Raw genomic sequence first — 19379 nt, 5'->3', positions numbered from 1 at the left:
AAGTGAAGGGGTCCCAGAACAAAAGCACTAATCGTTGACTTGTATGCAGAATACGACCCATCTGCAACCACTGTTTGCCTTCTGTGGATAAGCCAATTCTGGATACACAACGCAAGGTCTCCTTGGATCCCATGCCTCCTTACTTTCTCAATAACCCTTGCATGGGGTACCTTATCAAATGCCTTGCTAAAATCCATATACACTACATAAACTGCTCTACTTTCATCAATATGGTTAGTCACATCCTTAAACACTTCAATAGGGCTCGTAAGTCATGATCTTACTTTGACTATTCCTAATCATATTACGCTTCCACAAATGTTCATAAATCAGGATCTCACAGGATCTTCCCCATCAATTTCCCAACCAGTGAAATAAATATCGTTGGTGTATAATTTCCTGGGCTCTCTCAATTCACTTTCTTGAATAAGTGAACAACATCCGCGAAACTCCAATCAGTTAATATCTGTCCAGTAAGGATAAACAAAACCTGTTCTTACAGGTAATTTAAAGTAGAAAAGAGAGATTTCTGGAAACTTACAGCAGATCTGCAGCATCTTGGATAGCCCCAGATCTGAAACTGTGTCTTCACCATTTCCCCTTTCACAGATGTGGCCTGATGTACTGTGTTCCCAGCATTTTTCATTTTATAACTTTACATTGAGTTTCTGCAACCCTGAGGGAAACATCACAGCCAACTGTGCTGTGCAAGATCCCACACAGCAAGAAGATAGTGATCAAATGTCCACAGTTTAGCTGCTGGAGACAAGCTGAAGTGTATCCGCATCCTCTCACAATCTACAGACCGGTGAACCATCCTGAGCAACAGCGCAGGCAGAAGACCCTTAGGTTAGGTTCCCGTCCCACCTCAGTCTGTGAATCGAAAATGGCAGGAACACAACGTCAAATAGCCGGCAACAAGTCGTCTGTGTGTGGCTGATAATCAGACATACGGGAACAGAGAGAGGCCGGCAGATGTGTGCAGAGCGAAGGGATCGAAGAAATGAGGATAGGACACAAACATGTGGCTGAGATTGAAGAGCTGCCGTCATCTTGTTGATGGTTTAAGGGACAGAATGGCCACCTCCTCCTGTTTCTCACTTGATGTTTCAGTGTTCCTGTCCAGTGAGGCTCCGGAGGAATGTAAATAGAAATTAGTGTTTATAAACATAGAAGTGTTTTCAATGAAACCTGCATAATTCCTGTTGGAGTGGGAATTCTGTTTCGGACCGGGATGGGAATTGATCCCGTAACTCTAAGAACCGGGTGGTGGAGTGATCGGGACATGGAAGATGCAGAGGGAAAAATTGAAAATTGTAGTTGGTGTAAATACGAAATAAGGTGTAAAATGCGGCAGGTAGGTCGGGCAGCGTGTAAAACCGGTTCAGATGGGAGACCCTCCTCCCGTCACATGATCCTGTTTCTCACTCCCATTTCATACGCCAATCTGCAGCACGTGAGGGTTCCGCCGTCGAAGCTCCGCCCCCGCTCTCACAGTCCCCGGATGGGCGGTGTTTTTTTTTTCTATTCTCTGTTGAAGCGGATCATCGGCTGGGAGCCGGAGGACAGATCTCGTCTGGGGAACAATTTGATCAAGTTCTCATCGGTCAGTATTGAGGCCGGTCACTCAGGGTGAACGCGACCGACAATTTCCCATAGGTGAGTACTGAGGCCGATCCCGGTGTGGGGGTGGGGGGGAGATGTCGGGCAGTGAGTCCCGTTAACTTCCTCGAACTGGCGGCCTCGTTCCACTTCCTGGACACAAACCGCAGGGGTCCGTCCGGGTTGTAGGTCCTTCACACTGAAACGCCTGAGAGGAACCGCGCTCAACCCCTGGTGTTCTGGTCCCAGGAGGGGGTGAGGTGCTGATGCCGAGATTGAACCCATCCATTGAGATGTACCTGGGGAACTTTACTTCCAACAACTGGCCAGTTATCGGATCCAAGCTCGGGATGGATCGAAGCCTGGGGTCGATAATTGCTTTACATATTCCCAACACACTGAAAGCGGCCATTTGTCCGGCATTGATTGTATGGAGTGTATTACACCAGGGTCAGAATGAACTGATAACCAACAAACATTTTAGCGTGTTGCTGGTATTTTACAATCAGTTACCATCTGTGCATAATATAAAGAGGAGGGATAAAGCTACAGTTGCAGGAAATTTAAAGTAAGAAGACGAAAATACTGGAAAAGCCGATCGACAGCATCTTGGACAGTTGTAGTTCAGATGTTGGATCTTCCACCATTTCGCCTTTCACGGATGAAACCTGATGTACGGAGTTCCCATATTTTTCTACTTTATAATTTCACATTTTCTTCCTGCTACACTCAGCGGAAGCATGGCAGACAGGTGTGCTGGGCAAGATCCCACACAGCAATGCCATTGTGATCAAACCTGCTCAGTTTAGTTGTTGGAAACAAGCTGAAGTGTATCTGCATCTTCTCACAGTCTACAGACCGGTGAACCAGCCCGAGCCCCGGCCCCGGCAAAGGGTCTTTAGGTTCCAGTTCAACATCAGTTTGTGAATCGGAAATGGCAGGAACACCACGGCAAATCGCCGGCACCAAAACGTCTTTGTATGGGTCATAATATTGGGTTAGTGACTCTGCGGGTATGGAACTGGCAGTATGGAAGCTTCAGTCCAGGTCGGCAATTCTACATCTGGATTGGAATTTCCTCAGTCTGCCGTGAAGCTGAAGCCCCGGTCGGCTGGACATTGATTGTGGGGAAATTGTCATCTGCACCACTCAGTGGGACATCATATCTGACAAGTATTCTGGAAACTTTTGAAAAGCTAACTGAAGAGAGATAAAATAGAGCAGTGATGTTATGTACCCGTGGGTATCTTATACCAGTCACGTGAACATGATGTAATTGAAACTATGCTGGAGATGAGGTAATGGTCTTGTGATGGGGGAGTGATTTCATTTTCCCCCCAGTGAGAGGTCATGTGATAGTTTCCCCCCCCCCAACCGGGTATTAAAGGAGAACCCCATCCTGTGACGTGGGCAGTTCGTGGTTGAATATGGTAGTGACTCCACACTTCTGTGTATTCGGATGTTATGACGCAGATTCATTTAAAAGTGGAGTTTCACTTTCTGCCTTAAGTCAAAGGTTATTGCCGTCAGTTTTGCCATAATACTGCCAGTCCAGTCATTGGAGAGTGAAGATTTGAAGTTCGGTAAGTTAATGATCGAGGAAAGTTGATTTCGACGGCCAAGCAGGTTCGACCTTGTTTGATTCTCATTCGGAAGGAATTTGTCAGCTATGTCCATCATAACTCCTGTTCTGTCGGTAGAATAGAGGGTTGGGTAAAGTTTCGCCAAAGAAAGGTCAGTGCCTTTAAGCCGTTTCATTTTCTTCATCATGAATCCTTCGAACAAATCATACTTTGTCTGGGAACAGCAGTAAGACGACGTGAAAGAAAATTTAAATGGTTTCAAGAAGTGTCTCCTAAGCGACTGGGTAAAATTTTGGATTTTCGTATTACTACTTATGAGAACTGTCTTTGCTTTACCGTTTTAAGAACTGTTTTTCGGATTCTCGCTTTAAGAACTGTTCGAGCTGCCGCATCGTAGCTGACTTCCGGTTGTTAGTCGTTTGTTTACTTTTTGTTTTTTTTAGCAGTGTTTAAGAAATGTTTTATTTGTTATAAAAACCCTGTTTCAATCATATATTCATTGTTGCTGGATTGTAACATATTCATCTGAACTTTGGAAAAGTCTATAACAAGATCCGGCATGGCAGCTCACCTGGAAGGATAGGTCACGTGGGATTCTCGGGGAGCTGGTGAGCTGGATTCACACCGGGTTCAATGACAGAAAGCAGAGGGTGATGACTGAAGATGGATTTAACGAATGGATGTCCGTGACGAGTGGGAAGTGCATGTCAGTGTCGAGGCCTCGTTAATTAGATATTCATGACATTGGTTTGTAGATGAATGTACATGGCATGGTTAGAAAGTTTGATACTAAATTCAGGAGTCTGCTTCATATTGCAACAGGTTACAATGACTTTTCCCAACTTGCTGTTTCGGATGCATGGCGGGTCTACATTGTGCTTAACAAGGTACCATATACCTATCTGATAATAGACAGGTGATATGTCCAAAGGAATCTTGACCGAGTTTAGATGATAATAATGGTCTTAAAGTTCTGCCGGAGATAGCATAGTGGTTCAGAACAAGATGTCATGATGCTATGTGTGAGATTGCATTGTTCAGGATGTCAGAGTGATTCTATATACACTTAAACCATGGTATTGCCACTGTTGTCAATGCCAGGGGATGTTAAACTGAAAGGAGATGGTGAGAATCAGGTGTGACTGAGAAATCTGTATAATTCAGTGACGAGAGGAATGGATGTCTCATTAATCGGCAGAAATGTTTCAACCCACACTGCTGTAACAGCTGTCCATTACTCACCATAGCACCACCAGTGGTAGGAGGACCAAAGCAGTGGGTGCTGTCTGCTCAACCTGCCTTGCCATTGCATTGACACATCACTCCCGGTCGAGGACACAAGATTGGCTCCGAAAAGGGAATTGTGTGCAATATAGCACGTAGGTACCCCGGAAGTCCCGGCACGTTGTACAATAGATGGAGAGAGCGGAAATCGATGGGCTCAGCTGGATCAGGCCCTGTCAAGGCTTCAGTGGACAGGCCCAAGATGTTTGGAAGTGTTTGCCTCAGTTTAAAAACAAAACAGTGTTCTACTGTAAACCCCAATTAATGTTTGACCCTCCTGTTATTTGTTTTGTTACAGAGAAACAAAAGCTGATCACACTTGTCCTCACAATGGGTCAATGCGCGGGCAGGGGAGGACTTCCAGTGCCTTCAACATCGGGAAAGGACACGGGTATGTTGGCGAATTATTTTAATTTATAAATACTCTGCTGATTCTGCGGCTGTATTTAGTTCAATATTGGGAATTCACAAAGTGTTTGTGAAAACTGATCAGAGAGATAAGAGAGAGTGTTAACATTTCTGGGGGAAATACAGTCAAACGTAGAAGGTGTACAATTACCGTCTGCTGCTGCTCCTCTAACAGATCGTGATGCACATTGAAATAGCGAGTTACTCTATAAGAAATGACATTCTGCAGATGCTGAAAGTTTTGGGCAATAAAAAGACACACGAAATATTGGCAGAACTCAGCAGGTCAGGCAGCATCCATGGAGAGGAACAAAGATTTGACATTTCGGATGAGGACCACAATGAATGGAAAGTAATGTGGCAATATCTAGAATTTCTGTTCCCTCATTTCCAGTCCGATGAAGGGCCTTGGCCCAAAACGTTGATTGCTTATTCTCCTCCATCCCCATATACATTTACTTCGCATTGTGTTTGGTGATCTTTAGGTTCCAAAGTGAAGTTACTCTCCAGTATGAGGTCAGTAATTTCTTTAATGCTCCTCATTTTCCTTCACAGGTCCGGGCTCAGTGATCAGCGAGCTCCTGGCAAGCTGGGACGATTTCCAGCTGCTGCAGTTGACGGACTTCTACCGGGACAGGCTGGAGCAGGCGATGGAAGGACGGGTTCCCGGAGTGAGCCTGGCGTTAAAGGCTGAGAAACAGTTCAGCAGAGAGGAACATCGGGTGAGTGGGAGGGGGAATGGGTTTGAATTTTCCCACATCACTGGACTGATGGCCGTAGGATCTCTGACTCAACGGATATTAAATAAGATAAAAGAATAACTGGGAAATAAATACTCCACATGCGATCCGGAACATGTGAATCTGTACCAGAGATGGAAAGAGGTGAAAAGAACCCGCGGACTGGTGGGGAGCTGCTCGATCTTCAGAGAGAGTTGAGCAAGTAACAGCATCAATGGCAAATATGACAGGAAGTTTCAATCTGTGAAAAATGTACAGAGTGACGGCAGGATGTCAGTGAGAACCGGGACATCATCAGTGAATGCCACAGGAGCCTGGGTGTGTTCAGTTCTGGGTGGAGATAATTCTGTTACAATCTGTGACTCCATGCAGTGTGAATCGGGGAACATTGCCATGTTGTAACGTGTAATCACTGAGAAAACCTCTACTGGAAAAGGGAAGCGAAAGGTGTCAGATGTCAGCCAGTAATCCGCTGTCATTTTAGACACTGGCGGACTGAGGAGATGAATCACATCATAAATTCTGCAACTTCTCTGAGGCTGTTCAGTCTGTTATATAAAATAAAATCCTCCAGTTTTATTTCTTCCTCTGTGATCGTTATTTTATGATTTCTGTTTTACACCGTCAAATCCGGTGAGGGATTATTTATGGAATTGGAGCCACGTCAATGAAGCGGTCATAGACCAGCCAGGATCTCATTGACTGGTGGACCAGGTGCACAGTGAATGTCCCTCCCTGTGCTCTGCACTCAGAGTGTACACTCCATGTCCAGACAGGATCGGCACCCGTCCGGGTGACTGCTCAGTCTGATCCCGTTACACAGCACATCATTTACTTCTCATTCTCTGTGTGAATCTGTCAGTCCCCAATATGTTCACCGTTACTCTTCACAGAAAATCTCTGATCTCGCTGATAAGGGAGAGCGGGCGGACAGTTCTAAACTCCTCCTGAGCCTGGTGATGGAGAAAGGCTCCCACGCCCGCAGGGTGATGTGGGAAACCTTTATGAAAATGTGGAATGATGTTCCAATGTTGGACAAAATACTGAACGAAATACAGATATATGGTGAGAAAATATCAGAGATGAATTCAAATTTGGATTGAATAGAGCACACTTTAAAATTTTACACATCTCCCTCAATGTGTTTAAATTCAAACAGGTTGTGATCCCTCCCATCGATCAAATCCTGCTCAAGGTTTAATCAAGGTTCTCAGTGAGCTAAAAGGTAAGTGAACGTGCATTGAACATTGAAGAGTGTAAAACAGGAATAGGTCATTAGTCATATAATATTGTGCCGAACCAGCTGAGAGGTAAATCTACATAGCCGAACTCTAATCTCTCCTTCCTGCACCATGTCCATACTCCTCCATCTTCCTTACATCCATGTGTCTACCCAAACGTCTCTTAAAAGCTTCTAATAATTTGTCTCTATCACCTTACCGGGCAGTGCGGTCCATGCAGCCACGGCTCTCTGATGAATAAAAAAGCTCTCCCTCACATCCTACTTCATTCTACAGCATCTCACCTTCAATACATTCCCTCTGGTAAAAGACATTTCAACCGCGACAAACTGGTGATCGCTGTCCACTCTATCTCTGCCTCTCATAATATTCTCAACCTGTGTCAGAGCTCCCCTCGGTCTCCGACGATCCAGAACAAACAATCTAATTTCATCCAGCCTCTCATCATAGCACAAGCCCTCTGAACCAGGCAGCATCCCGGTAAACCTCTTCTGCTCCCTCTCTAAAGCCTCAACATCCCTCCGGTAGTGGGGCGGTATGCAATAGCCCAGAATGGGCTGCAGCAGAGTTCATTAAGTTGAAACTTGACCTCTGTTTCCACCAACGGTTGTAATTTGCGTACGGCGGTTAGGTTGTTGAGCCACAGGGATCTGACCAGGTAAATATGGGCACTGTGACAGAGAACACAGTGAGACACATGGAAGCATGTTTCTTAGAGCGAATGTTTTCAAAGGTCATTTTGACGAAAGAGGCAGAGAGCTGGCGAGTTTGAGGAAATTGTTCACACCGCTCCAGGGCCTACAAGTTCCTCCACTGCGAGTCTACGTGGAGAAAGGGAGAGGGGGATATGGAAAATGGAATTAAAAACTTATATTTCTTCACACAAAATGTCAAAATCTTCTCTTGACAGCCACTGCCCTCTCCTGAACAGACTCTTTCTTAACCGTTTTCTAAACTTCCCCCAGCAGATTATCTTTTCTTAGAGTTGGGCGTCCACTGAAGTTCCAGTCACGGAATAGTAACAATCGCATCACTTTAATTAGAAAATCAGGTGACATCCCAACTGGTCTGTTCAACCACAGAGCAGAATATGAACACATTGTGTTCACATCTGCACCCCCTAGTGCAAACACTGCTACAGTGTTAGAGAGGGTGAGATTGGGGGACATATTCCTCAGCTCAGTCCACAGAAGCTGAAATTCCTGTCTGCCGGTGTTGTGCGCTGGACACTGTCGAAGGGTGAGAGATGGGAATTAGGACAGAGAAACCAAGGGTTATAGGATCGCGGCAAGGAAGGTGAAAATGTCTGAAAATATCTCTAAATAATATTGCAATTAGTTAAACTATGACCGTCTGGATGGAAAGCTCACTACATCTATAGGCCCATCATGACTGTGAAAACGGAGCCCGGGGCAGTTCCTGGGCTCAAGAGGTGGTGAGGCTTCATCACTGCAGACTGAGTTAGATCACTCAACTGCACATTTAACAGAGGAGAGAGCTTAGGAAAGACAAACATCACAAAACTTATTAATATTGCATCAGCCCATGTTTTACCCGATTATTCAAAGCTCTCAACAGAAATATAAGGAACCTCGGCCAGAACCCTGGTACTGTCTCTCTCAATTACAAGAACAAATTCCAAACATGATAATTTAAATATGGGACCAGAGTGAGATGAATCAGGATGTTTACAAACTACTCACCTCTGTTAATGCTGTTCCAGTCCACATCATATCAATGAAACCCCTCAGTTTCTCTGCACCATGGGTTTGGTAAATCGCTACAAGCTTTTTGTTCACTATTCCTCATGTTGTTTGCCGAGGGAACAAACACGACAGTGAAATTCCTACAGCCATTTCTGTACAAGAAACAGAATCTCTCCATGACTATTGAAGAACACCATTTCTACCACTGTCATATTCTCTAAAGAAAATATGTCTACAATTAATGTTTTCCGACGCTCCCAATTTCAGCCGAACACTTTGAATGGAGACCCCACACACCCCTGACAGGGTTCAGACACACTGCGAGACGGCACACAACCTCTGACAGGGTTCTGACACAGTTTGAGACCCCACACACCCCGGAAACGGTCCTGACACACTGTGAGACCCCACACATCTCTGACATGGTCCTGACACACAGTGAGACCCCACACACCCCAGACACGGTCCTGGCACACTGTGAGACCCCACACACCTCTGACATGGTCCTGATACACTGTGAGACCCCACACACCCCAGACACGGTCCTGGCACACTGTGAGACCCCACACACCCCAGAAACGGTCCTGACACACTGTGAGACCCCACACATCTCGGACATGGTCCTGACACACTGTGAGACCCCACACATCTCGGACATGGTCCTGATACACTATGAGACCCCACACACCACTGGTAAGGTCTCACATTATGAGACCTCACAGATCGCTGGCAGGGTCCAGAAACTCTGTGAGACCCCATATATCGCGAACAGGGTCCTGACACACTTTGAGACCACACTCATCGCTGGCAGGTCCTGACACACAGCCAGACACCAGACAACCCTGACAGGTTCCGGACATACTGTGGGACCACACACACCCCTGACAGGGTCCTGACACATTGTGAATCCCCACCCACTAATGACAGGGTCCTGACATACTGTGGGACCACACACACCCCTGACAGGGTCCTGACACATTGTGAAACCCCACCCACTAATGACAGGGTCCTGACATACTGTGAGAACCCACAAACACCTGGCAGGTCCTGACACACAGCCAGACACCAGACAACCCAGCAAGTTGCTGATTTATAGAGAGACCCACGCACTCCTGACAGGATCCTGTCACGCTGTGAGACCCCACACAGACCTGATAGGTTCCAGGTACACTAGGAGACCCCCACACACCTCTGAAAGCGTCCTGATACACGGAATCCCCACACACACCTGACTGGTTCCTGACACACTGTCAGACAGCTCATACCCCTGACAGGGTCCGGACACACTGTTAATCCCCACCCACTAATGACAGGGTCCTGACATACCTCACACACCTCAGACAGTGTCCCAACACACCGTGAGAAACCACTCACCACTGACAGGGTACTGACACATTGTGAAGCCCCTAACACCACTGACAGGGCCCTGACACACTAGGACACCCCACACCCCCCTGACAGGGTCCAGACACGCCTTTAGACACCACAGAACCTTGGCAAGGTCCTGATGCACTGTGAGTCTCCACACAGCTCTGACAGGTTCCCAGTACTCTGTGATACCCTACATGTCAGGGAGATTATTGTAATGATCCCTTATGAGCCAGCTAGGGACTGCATAATAGAATAGGATACGCAATATAATGTAGCAGAAGTGAGAGGAAAGCTAGTTGATTTGGAAGCTTCTAAAATCTAACAATAGGTAACAAAAAGAAGCATAAAGAAGGGATGAAGACAAAATAAAAAAGTTATAGTCTATCACACAGAAAATGATGGAGAAACTCAGCACATCTATGGAGAAAGTACAGTAAACGTTTCGGGCTGAGAACATTCGATGGGACTGGAGATAAAACGCTGAGGAATCGATTTGAAAGCTGGCGGGCGGGGTGGGAGGGGAGAGAGAAATGCCAGGCGATAGGTGAAATTTGGAGGGGGAGGGATGAGCAAAGAGCTAGGAAGTTGGTTAGTAAAAGAGACAGAAGGCATGGAAGAAAGGAAAATAGTGGTTGGAGAGAGCAAAAGAGGGAGGCGTAGTTGATCTCGGTATGGTCTGTTGTCTGTCGATGAAACCAGACATAGAGTGGCGAACGGTTTCGCCGAGCGTCTGCACTGTGTCCGCCAGAACAAGCGTGATCTCCCAGTGGCCACCCATTTTATTTCCACTTCCCATTCCCATTCCGATACGTCAGTCCATGACATCCTGCACCGTCAGGATAATGCCACACTCGGGTTGGAGGAACAACACCTTTTGAGCAGCGTCCAACCTGATGGCATGAATATCAATTTCTTAAGATTCCAGAAAGGCTTCCTCTCCCCCTTCACCGTTCCCCATGCCCTCGTACGTCTCACATGTTATCCCCTCGCCTGTCCATCGCCTCCCTCTGGTGACCCTCCCCACCTTTTTCTTGCTTCCATGGCCTCCTGTCTCTATCAAGAATCAACTTCATACACTTTGCTTCATCCCCTCCCCTCCAAGTTTCACCTGTCACCTGTCACTTCTCTCTCCCTCCGCCCCCTCCCCCTCCACCTTCCGAATCTACTCCTCAGCTTTTTGTCTCCAGTCCTGCCGAAGGATCTCGAAAGAAAACGTCAGCTGTTCCACAGCTGCTGTCTGGCCTGCTGAGTCCCTCCAACATTTTGTGTGTGTTGCTTGGATTTCCAGCATCTGCAGATTCTCTCTTGTTTGTGGAATTACAGGCCAGTTAGCCTAACCTAAGTGATTGAAGCGTTGGAGTCTATCCTCCTCATATTTTACACCACCACCCAGCTTTGTGTCATCTGCAAATTAGGCAATGTTTCTTTTAATCCCTTCATCTAAATCAGTAATGTATATTGTAAATAGCTGCGGTCCCAGCACCAACCCTTGCGGTACCCGACGAGTCACTGTCTGCCATTCTGAAAAGGACCCATTAATCCCTGCTCTTTGTTTCCTGACTGCCAATCAATTTTCTATCCATGTAAATACCCTACCCCCAATACCATGTGTTTTAATTTACCCACTAATCTCCTATATGGGACCTTATCAAAGGCTTTCTATAAGTCCAGGTACACTACATCCACTGGCTCTTTCTTGTCCATTTTCATAGTTAGATCCTCAAAAAATTTCAGAAGACTAGTCAAGCATGATTTCCCCTTCGTAAATGCATGCTGACTCGGATCCTGTTACTGCTATCCACATGTACCGTTATTTCATCTTTTACAATTGACTCCAGCATCTTCCCTACCACTGATGTCTGGCTAACTGGTCTATCATTCCTTGTTTTCTCTCTCCCCTCTTTGTTAAAAAGCGGGATAACTTTAGCTATCCTCCAATTCTCAGGAACCGATCCTGAATCTATAGAACATTGGAAAATAATTACCAATGCGTCCACGATTTCTAGAGCCACCTCCTTAGTACCCTGGGATGCAGACCATAAGGCCTTGGGTATTTATCAGCCTTCAGTCCCATCAGACTACCCAACACCTTTTTCTGCATAATGTGAATTTCCTTCAGTCCCTCCATTATCCTATGTCCTCTGGCCACTATTATATTTGGGAGATTGTCTGTGCCTTCCCTAGTGAGGACAGATCCACAGTATCTGTTCAACTCGTCTGACATTTGCTCACTCTTCATAGTAAATTCACCTGTTTCTGCCTTCAAGGGCCCAACTTTAGTTTTAACTAACGTTTTCCTCTTCACATACTAAAGAAGCTTTTACTATCCTCCTTTATAGTCTCCGCATATTGCCTTTTTTTTAGTAATCTTTTATTGTTCTTTAAATGTTCCCAGTGCTCTGGCTTCCCGCTCATCTTTGCTATGTTATACTTCTTCTCTCTTATGTTCTATACTCTCCTTGACTTCGCTTGTTAGCCACGGTGAGAATCACTGATCCTGCCGCTCCCTCTCAAATTGTAGATTAAAACTTAACATATTATTGTCACAACCTCCTAATGGCTCCTTTACCTAGAGTTCCCTTATCAAATCCGGTTCATTACACAACACTAGATCCAGAATTGCCTTCTCCCTGGTAGGCTCCAGCACAAGCTGCTCTGAGAATCCATCTCGGAGGCACTCCACCAACTCCCTTTCTTGGGGTCCAGTACCAATCTGATTTTCCCAGTCTACCTGTACGTTGAAATCCCCCATTACAACTGTAGTATTACCTTTGCAACATGCTAATTTTAGATCTTTATTCAACTTGCACCCTATATCCAGACTACTATTTGGGGGTCTGTAGATAACTCCCATTAGGGTCTTTTTGCCCTTAAAATTTCTCAGTTCTACCCATACTGACTCTGCATCTCCTGATTCTATGTCACTCCTTGCAAGGGACTGTATTTCATTCCTCACCAGCAGAGCCACCCCACCCCGTCTGCCCACCTGTCTGTCCTTCCGATAGGATGTATATCCTTGAATATTCATTTCCCTGCCCTGGTCCTCTTGCAGCCATGTCTCTGTTATTCCTACAACATCATACTTACCAACTTCCAACTGAAATTCAAGCTCATCTATATAAAATATTTTTAATCCATTACTCCCCTTCTTGTCACATTGGTCCTATTGCACTTGGCCATACTCTCCGATCCCCTCCTGAGCTTCCTGCCCCGTAAATTCTGATGTCTTTCTTAACTTTTCTTATTCACTCTTTCCCTTTAACTCCATCCTTATATTTCCAGTTCGTCTCCTCCCCACACTTATTAGTTTAAACACACGCGTGTTGCAGTGGCAAACCTGCCAGAATGCTGGTCCCCTGACTGCTAAGGTGCAACCCGTCCCTTTTGTACAATTCATCCTTACCCCGAAACTGATCCCAGTGGTCTAAGAATCTAAAACCCACAGCTCTGCCAGTCGTCTGTCTCTTTGGCTTTGCTTCAGTGCCAATTTTTGACTCGCAGACCCGTCCACCTCTCAGACTGGCAGTGTCTTCTGTCCCAAGCTTCCAAGAGGGTGAACATGATTTCAAGAGGCACATCCCCCGGGGTCTCCTGTACTTCAAGCTTCCATCTCTTCCTCATCGTCGCCCCCGTTCTCTCCTCTGTTATCTTCAGATGTAACGATTTCACTGTAGGTCCTGTCCAGAAAACTCACGTTTTTCCTGGATGAACCTGAGGTCATCCAGTTGCCTCTCCAGTGCCCTAACACGGTCTTTCAGGATCTGAACCTGGACACGCTTTTCACAGTTGTAGCAGCCGGAAACACCATCAGTGTCCCTGACCACCCACATCAGGCAAGCATCACACTGAACCAATTTACCTGTCATCTCTTCACCACTTCTCACCCTCACCAACTGTGGCGTAGTCTCCTCCCTCAGCTTCCTCACCAAAGACTCGCCCTTTCCTCAACAAGGCTGCTCCCCGAGTCAAAGCCGCAAAGCTCCACTCCTTTACTGGCTGCTCCGCTTGAGCTACCCCTCTATTTATTTGTCTGAGTTTTTCAAACTGCTTGGTCACCTGAGCTCGATTGCTCAATCAGCTGCTTTCTGCTGATTCTGAGCTATTCAAATCTTGAATTGTCTAATTAACTGCTTTCTGTTAAGATATTCAAATCGTAATTGACTTGATTGCACAGTCAAACTGCCAAAATCTCTCAAGCCAAAGACTCGCAGTTCCCTCACAAGGCTCTACCCTCGACAAGGCCGCTCCATGAGTCAAAGCCCCAAAGCTCCAGACCTCTACTGGCAGCTTTGCACTGGCCGCTCCACTTGAGCTACCCCTCTATTTATTGGTATCAGTCTTTCAAAACCGCTTGGTCACTTGACCTTGGTTGCCCAATCAGTTGCTTCTGCTGGGCTCCTTTACTGACCGCATTTGTTGATGATACGAACATTGGCGAAGGGGCAGATAGTGCTGAGGAAGCAATGCGATTGCAGCAAAACTTCGACGAATTGGAAGAGTGTCGCAAATGGATTACAATGTTGGGGAATGAATGGTATTGCATTTTGGCAAGAGAAACAATAGGGTGGACTATTATCTAAATGAGGAGAATGCTTAAACATCACAGTGTAATGAGACTTCATGCTGGCTGCTACCAAAATTCCTCGGTCTCTGCTCTCTTTAACTCCCGACCTGTAAACAACATGGTTTTCAAACGTGTATTTAAAGCCATAGACCAGTGGTCTCTCCCGTTTCCACAGACGTTGGCTGACCTGTACTCACATCTACACTCGCGTCCTTCGACAGCTGTGCTGCAGAGGGCAGGCCAACATGCTGCATAACTGTGGCCAACTGGACAACGGGTAGTCAAAACTGTCCAAACGTATCACCGGCACCCCCATCCCACCTCTCATCAGGGACGTATATACAGAACGGCTCTGGAAAAGGGCCAGCAGCGTTAGGAAGGATCCCACCTATCCTGCCTATGGGCTGTTTGCCCCGCCCCATGAGGGAGGAAGCTACATAGCATCCACAGCAGGACCACCAGACTCAAAATCAGTTACTTTCCTCAAGCAGTAAGACAGGTCAACACATCCACAACTAACAACCGCACCCCACCACCAGAACGATTGAAAAAAAATACTGAGTTTTCCATTGCATACACTATCTGAGTTTGAGCTTCATCAGAGCCAGAATAACAATTATTTCCTTCTCCTTTACACTCGTGTATATTCAATCTTGGATCTGTTGAGCATTTACAACACAGACTCTTTAAGAGACCCGTTACTGCAGATCTGCCGTCTCGAACCATTTTCTGGACGAACCCAGTGAGCTGGGCAGCATCTGTGATGATGGAAGTGGGGGGGTGGGTGGATTGTCTGTGGTTTGTGCCAAAATGCTGACTATCTCAATCTCCTGAACAAGACATTGACATTTTCTCCCCCAGCCACCCAGCCACGGAGCAGAAACTGATCAGCGAATATACTTCTTTGCATTTTGAATCAGTGATGTTGAGAGGGGAGGGGGGAGCTGTGATTCCCCGACCTGTTCCTTTGACAGAATGCCAACGTCCCTTTTCTCTATCTCCACACACACCTCATCAACAATGGGGATTAAAAGTTTCTTCCACAAGAACAGTGATATCTGTGGCTGTAGTGAGAGGGTGTCCAGTACGGGACAGTCGGGGGTCAGTAAACTACCAGGGAAATTCTCATCTTCACAGCACAGTTAATATGGAAATATGATGACCATGTGTTTATCCAGACCAGGCCTCTCTGTTCAGTCAGGGGACTGTTATGCAAATTTACTTTACTGTACGGACATTCATTGATTAATTCAACTAATGCAATAGCTTTGGGCTCACTCTTGTGTGCTTAAATAATGAGTTCTGAGTTGAGACATCTAACAGTTTGAACACTGTCTGTTCCCATTGAAGATGTTCAACAGAAACACATGGAGACTCTGCGGGCACAAACTGAAACACTGAGAGTGAACACGATCCTGATGAGGGAGAAGGTGAAGGTTTTCCACCTGGTTGATCGATACGCTGAGCTCATCGTCATTTCTGCTGTTCGAGATCGGAGACTGGTTGAACATGAGCTGCTGGCAAGACGCAGAGACCACGAGCTTTGGAGAGAGAAACATCTCCACGGAGAGATGGAAAAAATCCAGACTGATCAGTTATTCCAGAGCAGCTTTTCCCGAAGTAAATCCGAATCTGGGAGATCAGCAGCAGTGGCCGGAGTCGCGGGGATTGGGAAAACAACAATGGTACAAAAGATTGTTTATGACTGGGCCATGGGGAAAATATTCCAACAATTCCAGTTTGTCTTTAGTTTCAAATTCCGGGAGTTAAACTCCATTAACTGCAGAACAAACCTGAGGGAACTGATTCTGGATCAGTATCCTGACTTTGGGAATTTCCTGAGAGATGTCTGGAAGAACCCACAGGGATTGTTGTTCATATTCGATGGTTTGGATGAATTCAAACACAGAATCTATTTTGCAGACAAATGGAGAGATACAGAACCTAAACACCAGTGTCCAGATCCCGAGTGCTGGTGTGAAGTGTCTGACATTGTGTACAGTTTAATCCAGGGCAAGCTGCTCCCAGGGTGTTCGGTCCTGGTGACCACACGTCCCACTGCGTTACAGTTATTGGAAAAGGCAGATATCAGGGTCTGGGCAGAAATCCTGGGATTTGCTGGTGAGCAATGGAAGGAATATTTCATGAAGCATTTTGATGATCAGACGGTGGCGGCAGCTGTTTTCAAACACGTGAAGGAGAACGAGATCCTGTATACCATGAGCTACAACCCCTCCTACTGCTGGATCCTCGCACTTGCACTCGGCCCTTTCTTCACACAAAGAGACAGGGACCCACAGCAAATTCCCAAGACCATCACCCAACTGTATTCCTACTATATTTACAGCATCCTGAAAAACCACAGCCGTGAGATTGAGAACCCCCGTGATGTGTTACTCAGGGTTGGTCAGATGGCCTTCAGAGGAGTGTCCGATAAGAGAACTGTGTTTACAGATGGAGATTTGAACAACTACAATCTGCAGCCATTCCAGTTTCTGTCTGGGTTCCTGATGGAGCTTTTGGGGAGAGAGGATTCTGCCCAGTGCGTGGTGTACACATTCCCACACCTCACCATCCAAGAGTTTGCAGCTGCAGTCGCACAATTCCTGACTATACATCCCGAGGATATCCTGAAATTCCTCACTGAAGCCCACAATACGACAGATGGGCGATTTGAGGTATTTCTCCGTTTTGTTGCTGGTCTCTCCTCCCCAATGACAGCTCGAGGTCTGGAGGAGTTTCTGGGTCCATTTCCTCATGAAACAGCCTGCCGGGTGATGGACTGGGTGAAGGAGGAGGTTAAACGCCAGAGTGAAAACACATCGAGTGAAGCTGGTAAAAGGAGGCTCCTGAACACATTTCACTACCTGTTTGAGTCTCAGAATCGTGAACTGACTCAGACCGCACTGGGATCTGTGGAAGAACTTTCATTCAGTGGAATGACACTGATCCCAGTTGACTGCGCGGTCCTGTCTCATGTTGTCAAACTCTGTGATACAATAAAACGTCTCGACCTGTCATACTGCCACATTTTGTGTGAAGGAATCCAGCAGCTGGGACCCTGGCTGCACAAGTTCCAGGTATTGAGGTAACTTAATTTTTCTCTCACTCTGAACTGTGAAATTGTTCCATTGTGTTGTTTCAATGTAAAGGGATTTGGGTAAAACTATAGTGAATATGATTGTGAAGAATTGTGACAAATGCGATCCCCCCTCCTCCTGTGAGATGTCTCTTCCCCAACTCCGTTCCTGCTGTGGAATCTCTCTTCTCCATCCCGCTTCGTCCTGTGGGATCTCTCTTTCACATCCCCCTTCCTCCTTCATGTCCCGTCTTTCCATCCTTTTCCTCAGATGGTGTCATTTCCCACCGACATTTCTCTATTCACAAGTCTTCCTCACTTTGGGACTTTACCCCTTCAACCCTGTCCCTTCCGATCCACTCACAAGTCAGGAACACTTTCCTAACCATCGCGCAATGAGACAGAATATGAGGAGTTTACAGGGTCACACCGACAGACTAAATTACTGACATCAGTGAATCCCCTGTAACTGGTCAGTGAGGGACATTGACAGTGATGGGAACACTGATCAGTGATTTACTGAAAGGTTCAATGTTTCCTGAAATAACCGAGTGAGAGAAATTCCTTCAGACCCATTCATTAATTTGTCTGTTTCTGTTTAGTCTTGGGCGGAATGACCTGGGAGATTCAGGAGTGAAACTGGTGTCTGCGGCTCTTGGGAACCCGGAGTGTAAAATACAGACACTGAAGTGAGTACCAGACTGTGGGAGATTGTGTTTACAGACACTGGGTGTCTGACACTGAACATTAATGTGATCAGTAATTGTGTTACTGATAAATTCTGGAAATTTGTACTGCCCCTGTCTCTCTGTGTCCTTCACCCTCACTCTATCTCTCATTTCCAGTCTGAACCATGTCGAACTTACAGATTCTGGTGCTGAGGATCTCGCCTCCGCTCTCAGTACAAACCGATCACTGATAGAGCTGGACCTGGGATGGAACCCGCTCACAGACCAGTCTGTCCCCGCTCTCCGCCGGCTCATACTGACCCACCCGAGTCTGGAGCAGATCATGTGAGTGTCTGTGTTAATGTTCAATGTGATAAAAATTTCATCAGATCCGCGGGTTTTCTGGTACCCCAGTACTCTGTTACTGACACGGTTATATAATCTGGTTTCTTTTTCATCTTTATTTTTCCATCCGTTTCAGGCTGGCAGTGAATAATTTCAGTGGGACTGGGGAGAATGAACTGGAGTCTCTACAGGAGTCTAGACCCGGACTGAGAGTGTACCTGTAAACGTCTGAATGTGTGAATATACCCGTCCACAAGATGGAGACAATTTGGCCGATACCCCCTCCCCCTTTTAACTCCCTCCCTTATCTTTCCGCACTCCAGAAGCAATTCGCAAGGTTTCAGAAATGACCCTGGATCTGCGGTGATCTGGGACACGGCCCTGAAGTGTGATTTGATAATCATCAGATCCGTGATGCAGAGTGACAGTGAGAAACGGGACTGATTATTCAAACTGCCCCTGGTTGTCGCCGGTCAGTTAATTGTGTGTGACTGTGAGTGAGTCGGGACCAGCTTATTTATTCCCGCACGTCAGCAGCTCACAAATCGTTTAATTTACATTTGTCGATGAAATCAATAAATCACTGTAACATCCTGTCTTCGTTTCGGACGAGTTTTATTTGAAGTTTATGCTGTCCCCCGCACCCTGGGTGCCTAGGATCTCATCTCCACCCAGCCCCCTTGCTGGGAAACTCACCCCCTCCTTACACTCCACAAAGAAAGGGAGGGGGGACAGAGAGAGAGCTGGCCTTATTTGGCGGTCCTGCATTTCTTTCCACTAGGAGGGGA

At 46.4% G+C, this 19379-nt stretch overlaps 1 protein-coding gene across 1 annotated transcript; it reads left to right on the top strand.

The window, feature by feature from the left end:
- Nucleotides 1-1348: 1348 nt before the first annotated feature.
- Nucleotides 1349-19175, top strand: LOC132389894 (NACHT, LRR and PYD domains-containing protein 3-like). The gene is made up of 11 exons (XM_059962453.1): nt 1349-1357; nt 1541-1606; nt 3113-3185; nt 4768-4860; nt 5433-5599; nt 6511-6682; nt 6777-6842; nt 15850-17587; nt 18181-18267; nt 18424-18591; nt 18728-19175. Exons 1-11 carry the CDS (start codon nt 1349-1351, stop codon nt 18813-18815), a joined length of 2727 nt encoding a protein of 908 aa, XP_059818436.1. The 3' UTR covers nt 18816-19175.
- Nucleotides 19176-19379: the final 204 nt, after the last annotated feature.

The sequence above is a fragment of the Hypanus sabinus genome, unplaced genomic scaffold (assembly GCF_030144855.1).
Source record: "Hypanus sabinus isolate sHypSab1 unplaced genomic scaffold, sHypSab1.hap1 scaffold_697, whole genome shotgun sequence".
Classification (NCBI taxonomy): Eukaryota; Metazoa; Chordata; class Chondrichthyes; order Myliobatiformes; family Dasyatidae; genus Hypanus; species Hypanus sabinus.
Note: the sequence above shows the minus strand (reverse complement) of the source record. Positions and strands in the feature narration are given on the sequence as shown.

What these genes read in the sequence shown, in the direction of transcription:
- LOC132389894 (XM_059962453.1), top strand. An exon ending in TGTAAAATACAGACACTGAA is followed by an intron (nt 18,268 to 18,423) that starts GTGAGTACCAGA and finishes TCTCATTTCCAG; the next exon opens with TCTGAACCATGTCGAACTTA. An exon ending in CCGAGTCTGGAGCAGATCAT is followed by an intron (nt 18,592 to 18,727) that starts GTGAGTGTCTGT and finishes CATCCGTTTCAG; the next exon opens with GCTGGCAGTGAATAATTTCA.